The sequence below is a fragment of the Nilaparvata lugens genome, chromosome X (genome assembly GCF_014356525.2).
Source record: "Nilaparvata lugens isolate BPH chromosome X, ASM1435652v1, whole genome shotgun sequence".
NCBI lineage: Eukaryota > Metazoa > Arthropoda > Insecta > Hemiptera > Delphacidae > Nilaparvata > Nilaparvata lugens.
In genome coordinates this window covers 47,869,151-47,885,959 of record NC_052518.1, presented here as the reverse complement: position 1 = coordinate 47,885,959, position 16,809 = coordinate 47,869,151, and the positions used below count along the sequence as shown (strand labels likewise).

At 35.0% G+C, this 16,809-nt stretch overlaps 1 protein-coding gene across 14 annotated transcripts in view; it reads left to right on the top strand.

The window, feature by feature from the left end:
• LOC111054728 (probable nuclear hormone receptor HR3) overlaps positions 1–16,809 on the top strand; it is a 269,988-nt gene that overhangs the window by 222,973 nt on the left and 30,206 nt on the right. For 11 of the 14 annotated variants that reach the window (XM_039441259.1, XM_039441255.1, XM_039441257.1 and 8 more), the window contains 5 exons: positions 40–291; positions 1,741–1,880; positions 3,090–3,222; positions 5,232–5,456; positions 6,238–6,391. In XM_039441259.1, the coding sequence (XP_039297193.1) occupies positions 40–291; positions 1,741–1,880; positions 3,090–3,222; positions 5,232–5,456; positions 6,238–6,391 (904 nt within the window). The remainder of the gene's footprint in view (positions 1–39; positions 292–1,740; positions 1,881–3,089; positions 3,223–5,231; positions 5,457–6,237; positions 6,392–16,809) is intronic. The other 3 variants (XM_039441263.1, XM_039441261.1, XM_039441262.1) reach the window with 1 other exon arrangement.

Below are 16,809 nucleotides of genomic sequence, written 5' to 3'. Positions count from 1 at the left end.
AGTGCTAACAATTGCTTGTTACTAATTTGTCGCGGCAAGGTGGTGGTGTTAACGGAAACGGGTCAGGAAAAAGCATGTCGTCACCTGGTAGTGCATCTTCAGACCAACTCCAGCAACAGCAGCAGCAGCAGCAGCAGCAAAGACAACAGGTGGTGGTGAAATTAGAGGCGGCCGAAGCTTCGCAGCCGGTTGTCAGCGCCGCCTCCGCAACCGCCCCCTCCAGTGAAACGCTCGTCACCGCTTTTGTAGATAGCACCACACCTAGACAACTAGAAGAAACAGTCCTGCCCAGTAAGCAAATTAATTGTACTTCAAGCTATGTACTGGCACCACGCAAAATCACATACCATCAACGTATAAATGGTTCAGACACATGAAAAAGTTTAAAACTGCAGCAGCGTAAGGCAGACAACCTTTTTCTCGTCACTAAACCATCTACTTTATAGACTCGATCGGTAGGCTAATTGTATCAGCTGAGCCCAGTAATGACGTTTATCAGTTATCCTTCTATGTATATTTATTTTCATGTTGTGCATATGATACCCATCAACTCCTATAGCTAATAGCTGATTCGAATTACATAATAATATTTACTAAATTATCAATTCAATTCAACATCAATGTAGTGATACATTATTAATTGTAATCAAACTGAAAAGTCGCAGTCCATATTTCTTGTTGCATCTACGCCAATATTTTTAGTCAAGATTGATGCAAGCGTGACGGAATTATATTAATACCACATTCCTGTTATTCATTTCTAAAATAATTGTATTGCAATTAATACTGATAATAATCTGATTAATGCAGATAATTTTTCATATTATCAGAACTAAAGATTGAAATTTTCTTGTTATATTAACGCTATAATTGTGATAGACATTTTTTAGTAATGTTAATCAATTTTCCAGAAATATATGTATAGTTAGTAAATGATGCCGTATTAAGAGGATTAAATCACATTTATGGCTAGGTCACTGCTTAGAGTCATTATACCAGGGAAAGAGTTGACTGTTGGACTTTTATAGGGAATGGCCAACCTGTAAGTCTATTAACCTTTGACGTTATCAATTGAAATTTTCAATTTCTTGATCCAATACGAACTGCGATTCTTAATCAACTTTCCACTTTTGGTTTGGTTACCAGCATACAATAACTGATATTAATTACAATTTATTCTAGTTCTTGATTGCAAACTGATTGAAGTGTTCTACGTTTTTCCTTGAATTGCTTATAAATACGACTCCTAGTCGTTATAGTTTATAATGTCTCCTAGTTCCTTTATCCGTTCTATACTTCAATGTAAGTCCTTTCTACTTCAATATTTGGAGTGGCCGTAGTCGAGTGGATTAGATGCTGGCTTTATGATTCAGAAGCCCGGGTTCAAATCCTGGCTCAAGCAACATATTATTCTCGGGTCACTCGCGTGTTTCGGATGGACACTTTAAATCGTCGGTCCCGGCTGCGTAATAACAGTCGTTAGGTCATGTCAGAGGCCCTGAAATTAATAAGGTGCGACCTGAAAACTCTGACACCAGATCTGAGCCAGCCAGGTCACTCCATATTAATATTATTATTACTTCAATAATATTTCACAATGATATGTTCGGCAGAAAGTAATATTGTATCTCAGGTTATCTGTAAGTAGAATTTAATAACCTTATTTTAAAATAAAAATAATAATTTATCATTTTCGAGTGGATGCGCCGATTTTCATTGTATTTTTTACATTTTTCGCAGATCCCTCTCAGATATGTGAACTTCTTTGCAAGACCATCGCGGACGCCCACGCAAGAACCTGCCTCTATTCTCTCGAGTACATACACAGTATGTTCCGTAAACCACAAGATCTCTCAAAACTTTTATACTATAAAAATATGGTGAGAACAATTTGATTTCCTCAACACAATTTCTAACAATTCTTCCAGTGGAACTGTGCTCAAAACTAATCGAACTATGCTCAATAACTATAAAGAAACTTTGAAAAAGTGATAAATAAATCAAAAATAGAAAAATTAATCAGACTACTATAGATTCAATCAATGGCTCGGAGGTTTCAGCCTCCGATAGCTCAGTCGGATAACGGATAATTTGCTATCAAGTTTTTGAATGGAATTGCAAGAGACCATGTGCTTCCGACCAAAAGCTTATGTGGCAATTATCCAGCAGACATATTCAAAAACTCATTTATACCATTATTATCAATATAACAATATGATTAGGATATAAATCTCTCCTATAAATTCATATTAATTACTTATCAATATCAATTACTTCAATAATTTACTTAGTCATGCATAAAAGATTCAAAAATCTTCAAGATACCTCAAGGCTGTGTCTGTGCCAACAGACTCTTGGTAATATTTTACTAATTACTGGTGACATTTTTCAAAATTATTTAAAATAATTAATATTGTATGAAGCATTAGACTACTTGTTTAATTCCTAATTATGTTGGTTCTGATAATAGTATCTCAAAATTTTTTTGATAAATCATTGTTTTCAACAATCACGTTTTCAATCAATATGGATATCTACCACATCAACTTCACAACAATACAGAGTCCAATCACTTCATTTGACACATGAAAATGGCATGATTGCCGGAACATTACGTGCCTTTAAGAAAATAAAAGGGTAATAGTTTATTCATTAGAAAACTATTAAGTAATCGAAGAATGATGATTATAAAAATATACACATGAATGTCTGTGAATTACAATTACAGTAACTGATAAAGTATTCATACCAGTTGAAATAGTGAAAGTTGATTCAGTTGAATTAACTCTAGTTTCAACTTTGTTAAACGATATAAGTTAGCTCGTGAACAATGTCTCAAAAACCTCATAGCTAGAAGATTACAAAAAATTCCAAATATTTGGTTTTTGACTGATTTAAATTGAAATTCATATTTGAATAATTTTATGCATCACTGAAGTTGACATTGTTCTCAAATTTACTTTTCACTATATTGAATTGCTTTGTTCTATTATTTAGTTTTATTGGTGGAACTGTGAAATTAGTGAAACTAAATATTCAATTCTCGACAGTATTTCTGGTTCACAGCAATGAATTTCAATTTTTTCCAGGCGCATGAAGAGTTATGGCTGGAGTGCGCTCAAAAGCTAACGACAGTCATTCAGCAAATAATTGAATTTGCTAAGATGGTACCCGGATTTATGAAGCTTTCCCAAGACGACCAAATAGTCTTGTTGAAAGCAGGTCTGTATATTGAATTCCACATAAATACTCAACTACTAATAATTACATTTCAATTCAATTCACTACATTACCATATGCGTTCAAAACACGAAATAACAAGTGAGAGGATAAGCTATATTTATTTTGTAGGGGAATTATATATCTATCTACATTTACTATGATATACCTCCCTTCTAGCTTTCCTTATTATTCATTTTTCCATACAGAAATTTGCTCTGTTATCACTACGAGTCACTGTACTTGTAGTTACAGAAGACTTCAAACCAGCATTCATAGTATATTTGTAATTACGTTTGATGAATTATTTTCAAATTATTGCAATTCCGACTGTATGAATATTTTTTGTGTTTGAAAATTAAGTAAGATTCATTTACAGATGGAAATAGATTGGAAGTTGCATTTGTTCAAATGCTAATTAATGAATAATTATTATTAGACGAAAATCCAAATTAAATGCTGTAAATCACCCCGAAGACTTCTGCTACTGCAAATTAATAATGAAAACAGGGTAAACAGCTAGATGGAAACTCAATGAGCGTTCCCTATACAAAAATTATTTGTCAGCCCGGGAATCGAACTCAGTACCTCCTAATTGCCGGTCAGGAATGCTCACCCTTACACCAAACTGACAATCTCTGGATAGCAGCGCTCATTTCATACAAAGCCAAAGCGGCCAGCAAGGCTACAGATGGAAATAAATTGGAAATCGCATTTTTCAAATGCTAATTAATGAATAATTATTATCAAACGTGAATCCCAATTAAATGCTGTAAATCACCCTGAAGTAATAAGCTGAAGTAATAAGTAACAGCTGTTTACCATGTTGTCAATATTTGCAGTAGCAGAAGTCTTCGGGGTGATTTACATAATTTAATTGGGATTTTCGTTTAATAATAACAATTCATTTATATTAAAGCTAGGTTTGAAACAGGTGCTGATGACTGATTTTTTCCAATTTAAAATAATGAACTTCTAGAAACTAATGTGAATAAATACAAAGCGCAATACGAATATTGATTTAAAAGAGCACTAATGTGAGGGCTATCAAAATGTTTGAATTGCATTACATTCCATCTCCCAGAAGTAAGCTTTTTAAATATGATATTTTTACATACTTTTGAAAAAACAAATTGGGATTAACGACACTGACGCCGTGCAGTGTAAAACGCCACATGCTTTGTAAAATCACTTGTCTGTCACAGGCAGGCTACGCTACACACAGGGACAATAGTAGCTTCCACTAGCTGTCGCAGCAAACGCTGAATTGGTAATGGCAACTCAAATAATTGGTAACTCAAACGTACATGAGTTCCGTGCATTTTCAATTGCACATTCCGCCGGCGCGTCGGTAGCTTATGGAAACTATTATCGTCCCTGTGTGCAGGCTGCTTAAAATCAATCCTACTATTCAGAGTGTGTCATATGTATGGGAATTGGGAACCCTTCAATACGTTGGAGACTGTAGTTGTAGATATAATACTGTAACTTTCAGGATAAATTATTGGTCGCATACTCTACCTTTTGACGTACAACTGAATTTCAACCCTTCATAAGAAGGTGACTTATAGGGAGGTGACCTCATAGGGGATGTAACTCGAATATTTTAAATGTAAACCTCCATTGTGTGGTACATCATTTCAAAAGCCTTTTGAAAACAAGAAAAAAGGCATCAATAAAAAAATCTATGATGCTTATTGTATCCAAAATGGCGCCTGATTGAAGTTTTATTTTTTTTTAAATTAGGGGTTATAACTCAAATATTTTAAATGTAAACACCCATTGATTGGTACATCATCATACCCATTTTGAAGGTACATCAATAGAAATGTTCTACGATACTTGTATACAAAATGACGGCTGATTGAAGTTTTAGTTTTTACTTGAAACAGAAAAAAATTAATAAAAAGATCTTTTTTGTATAGAGATTATACGATCATCGTCCTCAAAATAGCTAAAAATAAAAAATTGTCAATTATGTTTATGTTCATACAATATTCTCAATTTCACAGGAAGTTTCGAACTAGCAATATTACGGATGAGTAGATACTACGATTTGAGCAACAATTGTGTGCTCTACTCTGACACAATGCTGCCACAGGACTGTTTTTACACAACGGACACAAATGAGATGAAGCTGGTTACATTAGCGTTTGAAGTGGCGAGGGCCGTAGCTGAACTCAAACTTACAGAAACGGAATTGGCTTTATATTCTGCAGTGGTTTTACTCTCTGCAGGTAAGTATACGAATGAAATCTTTTAGTACCCTTTGATTAAAAACTTAAAAATATTTCAACGACTAGTTCCGACCATAGGTCATTTTGAAATGATGGTTTTGATATGACCTATGGTCGAAACTAGTCGTTGAAATATTTTTAAGTTTTTAATCAAAGGGTACTAAAAGTTTGTATATTGTTTTTGTTTGAATCAAGTAGCCCATATAAGTGAAGTGATTTTATGAATGAAATCTTGTTGATAATCAGGATCTCAATTTTATAGACTGTAAAAATTGAAATTTGTAAAGTATTACCGTATGTATTAATTCTATGCAATATGGCATAGAATATTCAATCGTGCCTGAACCTACTCAAGTAGAACGAGACCTCATGGCTCATTTCACCAGATTTATATGGTGTACAACGTTTTCGTTTAGTATACGCGATTTACTTGTACAAAACGTGCCTTCAGAATTCAAGAATCTCCACACCAATAAATCACTCTCCAAGTGAAGATTATTAATAATCTGAAACCAATCAATGGCAGTGGTAAGCTTTCTGCTTAGTAGTGTAGACGATATTGTAGTAGAATAAAACGGATTGAAGCTAGCAAAAGCATTTATTTTTTATAAAATCTAGAATCAAATCTCGGTTGTTACAACATTAGCCATCTCTGTACTAGACTTCCAATGAATGAGTGACAATTTTAATTCTGTTGTATTACTCCATCGATTCTTGTAGTGGGATTGAAATTATAGGTGATTGAAATGTGTCTGTTTAGTAAAATGTTTTTTTTTTGCAGATCGTCAAGGGCTAAAAGGATTGGCGGAAATTGGAAGACTGGGGCAGGCGGTGTTGAGGGCGTTGCGCTTGGAACTGGAGAAAAACCATACCGTGCCCATAAAAGGAGACGTGACAGTGTGCGATGCCTTGCTTGCTAAGATCCCAACGCTCAGGTTAGTATTCATTCTATTTACATCTAATCATCAATTTCTATTCAACATATAACTATTAACCCTTTGCACTCGAGAAGCATTTAAACACATTTCCTATGAAGTCGTACGGCCACTGTGAGTGGCCATGGCTATTTGTCTGAAAACTTGCTATTATCTATGTAGAGAAGTTCACTCAGATCCAAAGACCTTAAAGATGCTAGACTCACATGCAGCGCTAGTGTCGTACTTGGAATTGAAATCCGCCATTGAGGGGGCATCCCATAAGATTATTACATACCAATGCCACCAATGTCTTTGTGATCTATAGTATTACCAATATATATAGATATAATATCTCGTGCTAAAATACCCCAATGGCGGCCTTCAATTTCAAGTAAGAGCTATCATTGGGAAGGCATAGGCATTGTGGGTCTATAACTCTTTAAGGTCTTTGCTCAGATCGTATGGCCACTGTCAGTGGCCGAAGTTAAATTCAGTGAGCACTCGCATGGCCACTGTCAGTGACCATTGAGTAGTTCTCTAATATCTATTTGTTCTACTAATTTATTTTTTCACCAACGTCTCTGCAAAGTGCTGACATCGAGTCATCTTTTCAATCTGACATCTGACATCTTTTGACAAACTATTGAACTGCTCGTTTCGCGCGTTTCATGGAATATTATAACCTGTGATATAGGTTATTATTTTCTGCTACGATGCAGTACGTGTCGAATGTCGATGTAACTACATAGGCCTACAACTGTTGTAGAGTAGTTTTTCAATTTAGTTAGTTTTCAATGTTATTTTCATGTGATATGATAGGTAATATGATAGTGTTTGTGAGTTCCTGAATTCAAAACATGGATGAGGATAAATTTTTGAATGCTGATGCAATCAGAAATGAATTGGAAGCAGATTTTTCTCCTGTGGAATGTGACTCCGATCATGATAGTGACATTGATTTCAACATGGGTGAGTTATTTGATGAAATGGTGAATTATGAAATGGATTTAATTGAACAAGAAGAAGAAATCAGTGAAAATGGAGCAGCAACAACAAGTGATGAAGAGGAAAATGAATGTAGCCCAACTATCCAGTTGAATCCAGCAAGTGATACATGGAGAGAATGGATTGATGGTGAGTTTGGTTTTGAAAAATTCAGTTATTTGAATGTGAGCGGATTTCAACGACCAATTGGTCAACAATTCAATTCACCCATTGATTATTCCAATTTGTTTTTTACTGATGAACTATTGAATGAAATTGTGAATGAGACTAATAGATATGCAAAAGAGAAGATAATGAAAATAAATGAAGATAATGAATGCAGGTTTCTGCAGATTTTTTGGAACTTGCATGTTGGGCCACCACCAACTGGCCCCCCTTCTGGAGTATTGACTCGTTCAGGGAAAGTGTGTAATGTAGTATTGTATTTAGATAAAAAATATAGGGAATACTATATGCCAAATAAAAAAGTGAGCGTAGATGAGAGCACAGTAGGCTTCAAGGGAAAAATTCAATTCAAAGTTTACAACAAGGACAAACCCATCAAGTGGGGTATAAAAATTTTTGTGCTTTCCGAATCTCAGACAGGATACATTTGTGCATTGGAACCTTATTTTGGAAAAAAACACAACTGACAGAATGGAACGACAAGACCTGGGTGTTACAAGTAGGGTGGTATTACATCTAGTTAATAAGCTTAAAGAGTCAAACATGAATATTGAGGGACTACATGTTTTTGTGACAGATATTATACAAATTTAGACTTGGCATCTGCATCACACGATATAACAATTTTCACTGCGAACTGTTGCTTAACCTTGAAACTGAATGCGTGCGCACAGAGACAGCTATCGTACTGTTTCTAGCCTGCAGCTCCGTATTCGAAAGTGAAAATGATCTACGTGAATCATTATCAATTCTACTGATAAGAAATTGGCTTCTGAGCGCCCCTTTTCAAAAATACGTTTTCATTGTTATGAGAAATAATAAAAGAAATTTTTCTTCCGTTTTTTCATCCGTTTCAATCCCACTCCATTATGAATCCTGAAATAAAAAAATGCAAAACGAAGAGAGGAGCTATAGCTATCGAGATTGATGGATATAATTTCAGAAAAGATCGGACCATGGCTAACGGAAGAGTCTCGTTTAGATGTCTTAAAATCGGATGCCCAATGACTTTGAAGACTAATGCCAAGATAAATGAAGTATTAGAAACAAATGGATCGCATAATCATCCTGTGTCAAACTTGAATATCACGCAGGACGATAGTGTAAATGACGGTTCTTTTAGTGAACGATTATCTTTTGCTACAGTCGTTTCTTCTCCGGCTAGTTCTACTCCAGTGATGCGTGATATGGGAGTCAGTACACCTCGTGCTAGTACTGTGTCACCAGGAGGTGAGACTGACAATTGTACCCCCAGTCATACTGTAGTATGTGAAAATTACAAGGACTTGGATAAATCGACCTCATTAAATCTCAACGAATCTGATCTTGCTTCTGAATCTTTGACTGACAAGCTCTTGCGTTTGGATGCTGAGAATGAAAAACTGAAAAATCGAATCAAAGAATTGCAGAATGAACGCGACGCTGCTCTCAACCGTTCAATTGAATTGGATATCAAGCTCTTACACCTTTCCAACACTACTAGAGAAACAGCTTCACAAACAATCCCTCTCGAAACTGTTCAAACTGTGACATCGAATTTTAATGTAGCATTACTAGATAATAGAGTAGATACAGAACTCCATAATGATGCTCTCATTGAGAAATATGTTGGTTCAGATAAAATAAGATATGTTGGTTCAGATAAGATCAACGAGAAATTGAAGGAGGAAATTAAGAATTTATCTGATAGAATTAGGTCAATGTTAATTTCAATTGAGGCCTTAGAGGCTGATAATCAGGCCCTAAACAATGAATTACTTCATGGAAAAAAAGAAGTAAATCGATTCAGAACGCTCTATGATGAATTGTACTCAAAATCAATAGCAGGTTGTCAAACTGGTTCAAAACCGCGAAATTTAAAAAGAAATGTTTTTGGAAAAATAAAATTATTCGCTGACAGCCATGGCAAAGGTTTAGTAAATAAAGTTTTTAAAAGCGTGAAAAGTACAAGCAGTATTTTAAAACCAGGAGCAACTTTTGATAAAATAGTTTCATCTTGCTCAGCTGAATGTAGAGAGTTGAAAGGTGGAGATCTGGTTGTTTTAATTGGTGGGGCTAACGACGTGGAAAAGACGGAAAACTCGAGGAAACTAATTGGTGAAATTGAGAAACAGCTACTCGCATTGACTCATACTCGGGTACTTATGCTAAATCTTCCCCACAGACATGACCATGGACTCACATCTGAATTAAATTCGAAGATTGCAATGTTGAATAAGGAAATATCAGAATTATGTGAATGTTTCAAGAATGTAGAGCTGATGAACATTAATAATGTTGGCCGACGGTTCCACACGAGACATGGCCTTCATTTCAATTCTATTGGGAAAAGATACATCTCGGATCGTATTGTGCGCGCTTTCAATAGGCAGGAATATTCATGCATAGCGATACATACACCACCACTTTCGGCTGCTAACGCGGGAAATTCAAGTGTTTCTCAATCACACGGCTTGGATGAATCGGCAAATTTATTTGAGAATGGACTTGAATCTTTTCCGGGAACTGCCACGAGCTCGATGAATAATGGTATATCTTCTGTTGAACATGTTGACAATTTAAACTTTTAGGTTGTGACAAAGATGAGAAATCTGCAGCGAACATGACTAGAGAATCTATCATTCGTAATTCGAACCCCGCAATGACCTGTGACTTTTCAATTTTCCACCAGAATATATTTCATCTGCCATCACGAATAGACTCACTGGAAATAGTTCTGAACGAGATAATGCTGTGATTTTGACTGAACATAAAATGAAAAACGTTGAGTTGGAGAGGTTGAATATAGCGAATTATGAGACAGTTGTATGGTTTGCTCGAATGGGTAGAGAAGGCGGTGGCGTTGTGATCCTTTCAAAAAGAGGTGTCAACATGGAGAAGGTATCAAACCCTTTCATTGATAATCTCATCGAAGAATTTCAGTTTGAATTGGCTGTCTGTTCTTTCAAGTTGAATATGGTTGATTTTGTGTTGGTGGGAATATACCGTAGTCCATGCTCAAATAAAAGCATATTCCTTAATAAATTGGATGAACTACTCAGCTTACTCTCAAGAAATTATACTCGTGTATTGATCGCTGGTGACTTGAATATAGATGTTTTAGAGGCTACGACAGCCTCAGTTGAACTGAAGAACATTTTGAAGAGCTACGGTCTCTCTGCCATGGTGAACTTTCCAACTAGATTTTGCTCAACTCGACAATCAGCGCTTGATAATTTTCTTACAAATCTTCCACACAGAAATATAATTATAACTGGAATAGACACCTGTTTATCAGACAACGATGCTCAACTTCTAGAATATAAAAATGTAGAAGAGAAAAGGAAGAATGATAGTGTTATTAGAACTAAAACCCGAAGATTCTCCAAAACAGATGTAGAAAGATTTAAGAGTCTTCTCTCTTTAGAAAATTGGTTCAATGTATTTAATGCAAAGGTTGAAGATAAATATAATGAATTTCATACTACCTTTGTATATTACTTTAACAAATCATTTCCTGTAGTGGACAAAATAAAAAGGATTGGAAGTGGAGTCAAGTGGATAACACCTGAACTGAGAGAGCTAAGAAAGGAAATAAGTAGTAAATGCTGTAGAGCCAGGATTGCAAATGATTTTGATTCACTTGATGACATCCGCAGAGAAAAACGTCAATACAGAGAAAAGTTAAGATCTGCAAAAGAAATGCATTTTAAATTGTTAATTGAAAATTCGAAAAATCCGACCAAATGTACATGGAATGTAGTGAATTCTTTAACTGGTAAAAATAATAAAACCGACCATGATTTAGAGATTGAGCATAATGGGAGACTCTACAAGAATCCAACAGATGTGTCAAAGCTGTTTAATGAATATTTCACAGATAATACTTTATTTCCTCAAGATACAAATACAGTCATCAATGTATTACAAGGAAGTAATGAATGCCGATTTCGCCCAAACCAAGTTGATGATGAAGAAATGCTCAATATAATAGGATCATTTTTAAATCTCAGATCGTGTGGTTTTGATGAAGTTCCAATGTCCGTAATAAAAGAAGCTAAATTTTATCTGATGAAGCCATGTAGTAAACTCTTCATTTGTATCCGGAATCTACCCTGAACTTTTGAAAATAACTAAAGTAACGCCAATACACAAGAAAGGAGATAGGAACAAGCTCAGCAATTACAGACCGATCTCAGAGCCGTCAGTCTTTTCCAAAATATTTGAGAGAGCAATGAGTAATAGACTTATGGAACACCTGTCTAAATACAAATTGATTGACGAGGAACAGCATGGTTTTCAGCGCGGTAAATCAGTAATTACAGCAGCGGTCAGTAGTATTGAATGGATTGTTGAGCAGGTTGATGCAGGTCGGCGCACAGCATCAATTCTGATGGACCTCACCAAAGCTTTTGAGTCGGTGTCTCATAATATACTTCTTCAGAAGCTGCATTCATGTGGGGTGACTGGTAGATATCTGCAGTGGATGCGTTCATATATTTCAAATAGAAGGCAGTTCGTGACAGTTAGAAGAAGAACTTATGATACCTTCAAATCAAGATTTCAACTTGAAATCTTCAAATCTGAACTTAGAAGGGTGACTCGAGGCGTTCCCCAGGGATCTATTTTAGGCCCTATCCTCTTCATTATCTACTTGAAGACCTCCCTTCAGTTTTGAACCTACAAATACCTCGAAATTCACATGTGCAGCTGTGTATGTATGCTGATGACACTACGCTTAATGTAGCTGGTGACAACGAGGAAGAACTTGAAGAACGCACTAATTTAGGTCTGCTTCAGCTTGACAAATTCTTCAAGGATCATTGCTTGAGACTGAATCCAACTAAATGTGAGGCTATAAAGTTTTCGGCTGGAATTCGTGAGGATGAGGAGACTTAATTCACTGTTGATGGTCACGTACTTCAGGAAACCTCAAACTCAAAGTTCCTGGGTTTGACAATAGACCAACGATTGTCTTGGAAGTCACATGTGGATGGCATATTGAAGAAGCTGAACTCTGGCCTCTATTCACTCAGGGTATTGTCGAATTATTCAAGTCAGGCTACACTGAGAACCATCTACTTTGCAAACATTCATTCTCACCTAGCGTTTGGAGTAGGACTCTATGGAGGAACATCTCTTGAAAACTTGAAAAAATTATTCACAGTTCAGAAAAAAGCAGTCAGAATCATATTGAAGTTAGGTTTCAGAGAGTCTGTGAGAGAAAAATTCAAAAGCCTCAACATATTGCCAATTTATGGACTGTACATAATGGAATGTATTCTGACATTGAAATTTAAAAATGAAGAATATGTTACCCACCGGTATCATACACGCTCAAGGAGAACATATGCACTTCATCAGCACAGGAGACACTTCTTTGAAAAACGGCCATCATACATGGGAGCAAAGTTCTTCAACAAGCTGCCGATTGATGTCAGAGAGAAGGAGGGTGCAGACTTCAAGAGAGAACTGAAGAGATATTTAATTTCTATGAGCCTGTACTCAATTCAGGAGTATCTAATTTGAATTGTTGTTAATGTTGAAATTCTTTGACCTCTTTTACTGTGACGTTATTTATATTGTATTAATGCAATGATGAATAAAGAATTATTTGATTTGATTTGATTTGATTTGGGAGTTCATCTAACAGGCACAATGATGAGGAATCGACTTGGATTGCCAGAACAAGTTAGGCCAGCTAGAAAAAACCAAGTGAGAAATGCGAATGCAATTCTCAAAATGAAGTTGAAGAAAGGTGAAATGAAATCCTTAATGTTGTTTTCCATCACGAACTGCTTATTATTAAATCACTTTTTGCTTTTAGAAAAAAGGACTAGCAGTCAGATATTTTACAATAAATGAATAAATCACTCACTGGACAACGAGATCTTTCGGCAGTTCCGCCATCTTCTTGGTTGGACTCATAGACAAGTAGAAGGATAGGATGGCAATTTTTAGTGTGCTGTTGGTGTCTATTGGATTAGTGTCTGTTGGTGCTGTTGGTGTCTATTGGTGTCTATTGGGTTTGTTGTGGCTAAGAAGGTAATCAAAGAGGATGTGGGATTTGAAGTTGGTTTGTTCATTTAATATACATTGTCTATTGCTTTTAAATTGGGTGTATATTTCAAATTGTTCTATTGTGTCTAATTCTGGTCCTTTGTTTTCTATGTGTATGATTTGTAGATCAGTATTTATGTTTGTATGTTTATGATTTTCTTGAATTAGGTGGTTGGCGAATGCAGATTCTGTTTTTGTTTTTAGTCCCTGAATATGTTCCTTGTATCTTTGATTGAAAGAACGGCCTGTCTGTCCGATATAGAATTTATCACATTCAGAGCATTTTAGCTTGTATACTCCTGGGAGTTTGAGTTTTTTGTTGTCTTGAATTTTTTCTCTTTTATTGATTTGCTTGTAGATTTTATTTTTTTTCTAAATGCTACTTTATACCCACATTTTCGAAACATACTCCCTATTCTGTTGGATTTGTTGTTCATGTATGTCAGTGTTATGAACTTTCCAGTTTTGTCCTTCTCTTGTTTTTGATTTTTGATTTTTGGAGTAGCTTGTCGATTAGGTTGTGTTTGTATCCGTCCTGTTGTGCTAGATATTTTATGGTATTGAGTTCTGCTTTGAAGTGTTCAGGTGAGAGGGGGATGGTTTGCAGTCTGTGTAGCATAGATAAGAAAGCTGAGTGTTTGTGTTGAACAGGATGATTTGAGGAGTTGTGAATAAGGGTATCTGTCATGGTTGGCTTCCTGAATATGTTGAAAGAGTGTTGTTGGTTGTGTTTTGTAATACTTAAATCTAGGAAATTGAAATTGTTTTCATGTTCATATTCAGCTGTAAATTGGAGTTTTTTATCGATTTTGTTAATTTTTGTTCTGAGCTGTTCACATTGTCTTTTATTGCCATTGTATAAGAGGATGATGTGATCAACATATCTGAACCAATATATTATTTTTTTGCTGTGAGTGTTGTTTTTCAAGATTTGGTTCTGTTCTATGTGTTGGAGGTATATTTCAGCAAAGATACTTGATATTGGAGAGCCCATTGGGAGGCCGTCATGTTAGGTATAGTATCTGTTGTTGAAAGTGAAGTAGTTTTGAGTGGTGATAGTTTTTAGAATTGATATTATTTCATTGATTTTTTCAGTGGGCATCTGTTTGTTATTGAGGGTGTTTTTGATTATGTCTATAGTGGTTTGGATGGGGATATTGTTGGAATATAATAATTCATGTAGAACTATATTTTGTATTATTTCTATTGTAATGTCAAAATTATTTATGTGTTTGAACAACTATGGTGGCAGCACTGTCATGGTGATTAAAACGCAGTCGGTATGTGAAATCGTTTTCTTTGTGAGTTTCCCTTGTCAACTCTTTATCCTTTAAAAGTAAAACTAAAACTTTATCAGGTTATGGGCCCAGATAATGGCCAAAAACGTAAAAACAAGTAAAAAGTTTAATCTTAAAACAAGTAAAACATGAAAAGTGATTATTGGTTTTTCTCTTAAAATAATAGTAAAAGGTAACCTCAAAATGGCGACGATGGACGGGGAAAATTATGTGCATAAGCTGAAGGTTGCAGATTCATTCACTATGTGGGAATTTGAAATTAAAATATTACTTAAAGCTAAAGATCTGATGGATGTGGTAGATGGAACTGAAACTTCAGAACAACAGGGTGAAAGTGCTGATAAGATTAAGATTTTCAAAAACAAAGACGCAAAAGCTCAACATTACATCTTGATGACGCTGGACAATGATGTAAAAATACATATTATATCGTGTAATAGTGCCAAGGAAATGTATGACACATTGAAAAATTTATTTAAACGTGACACAACTCAACAAAAATGTGCTCTTCTTCAAGACTTTTATACATGCAAGTTCTCTACAGATAAAGACATGATGGGTAACCTAACATACATTCAAAACATCGCATACAAATTGAACAGACTTGACCAGAAAATCGATGGAACAATGGTGATTACTAAAATACTGAGTGTACTCCCAGAACAGTATAAACATTTTTCAAGTGCGTGGGATTCTACAGTAAACACGGAAAAGACTTTGGATAATCTAAAGGCTAGACTTCTCAAGAAGAAATAAAATGGTCATGTGAGAGCAAATCTCTGGCGTTTAAAACAGTAAGACAAGAACGAGGTAAGATCAAGGCTTCTACTTCCAATAGTAAGACAACAAAATGCTACTCCTGTAATGAATATGGACACATTCGTAATAACTGCCCAAATAACAGGTCTAAACAAAAATGTTGTACTTATTGCAAAAAGTCAAATCATTATGAAAAGGATTGTTTTTTGATTAACAATAGGTCTAGTGATAACAAGTCATGTAAAATCTGTAAAAAACTAATCACAATGAAAAAGACTGTTACTTTCGTAATAAGGCTCAAAGTAAAAAATATTTTCTAACTCAAGTAAATAGTTCAATAAGTCATAGCCTAAAAGCAACTGAGGGTCAGGATGTCTCCAATAAAGTATTTATCATAGATAGTGGTTGTACACCAAACCACATGACTAATGATGTCAGTATTTTAGATAATGTAAAAACATGTAAACAAACGATATCTGTTGCCAAGAAAGATCAAAGTATGGTAGCATTAGCTTCAGGAGTTGTAAACTCAGAACAGTGTATACTTAAAAATGTTACATATGTCCCAGATCTCACTAATAATTTAATGTCAGTAAATGCAATTACCGAAAATGGTGGAAAAGTTTTGTTTACTAAAAGTAAAGTCCAAATCATGAAAAACGAAATTGTTATTTTGGAAGGGAATAAAAATAAGCAAGGTTTATATGAAGTTCAATTAAAAGAAGAAATTAAAAATAATGTAACTATTGCAGAATATGCCAGTAAAATAGGTAATCATGACAATGCTATAGTGAATCATATTTCTAAGAAGATTGACAAAGATTCTGAATCCAGTTTCTCAAATCATTCAGAAGTAATGAATTGGCATAGGAAATTAGGTCATATTAGTTTCAAGAATCTTGAAAAATTATCAAAAATTTCAGTAGGAATTCCATCAAATGTATTGAATATTTGTGAAGAGGAATTTTGTAATATTTGTCCAAAAGCCAAACAAGTAAGAAAACCTTCAATTCCATAAGAAATAGAGCATCAAATTTTTTGCAAGTAATTCATTCAGATTTATGTGGTCCTATTGATCCACAAACTCATGATGGTAAAAATTATTTTTTGACATGTGTTGATGATTTCGGTCATTTTTGTAAAGTCTATTTGTTAAGATCTAAGAATGAA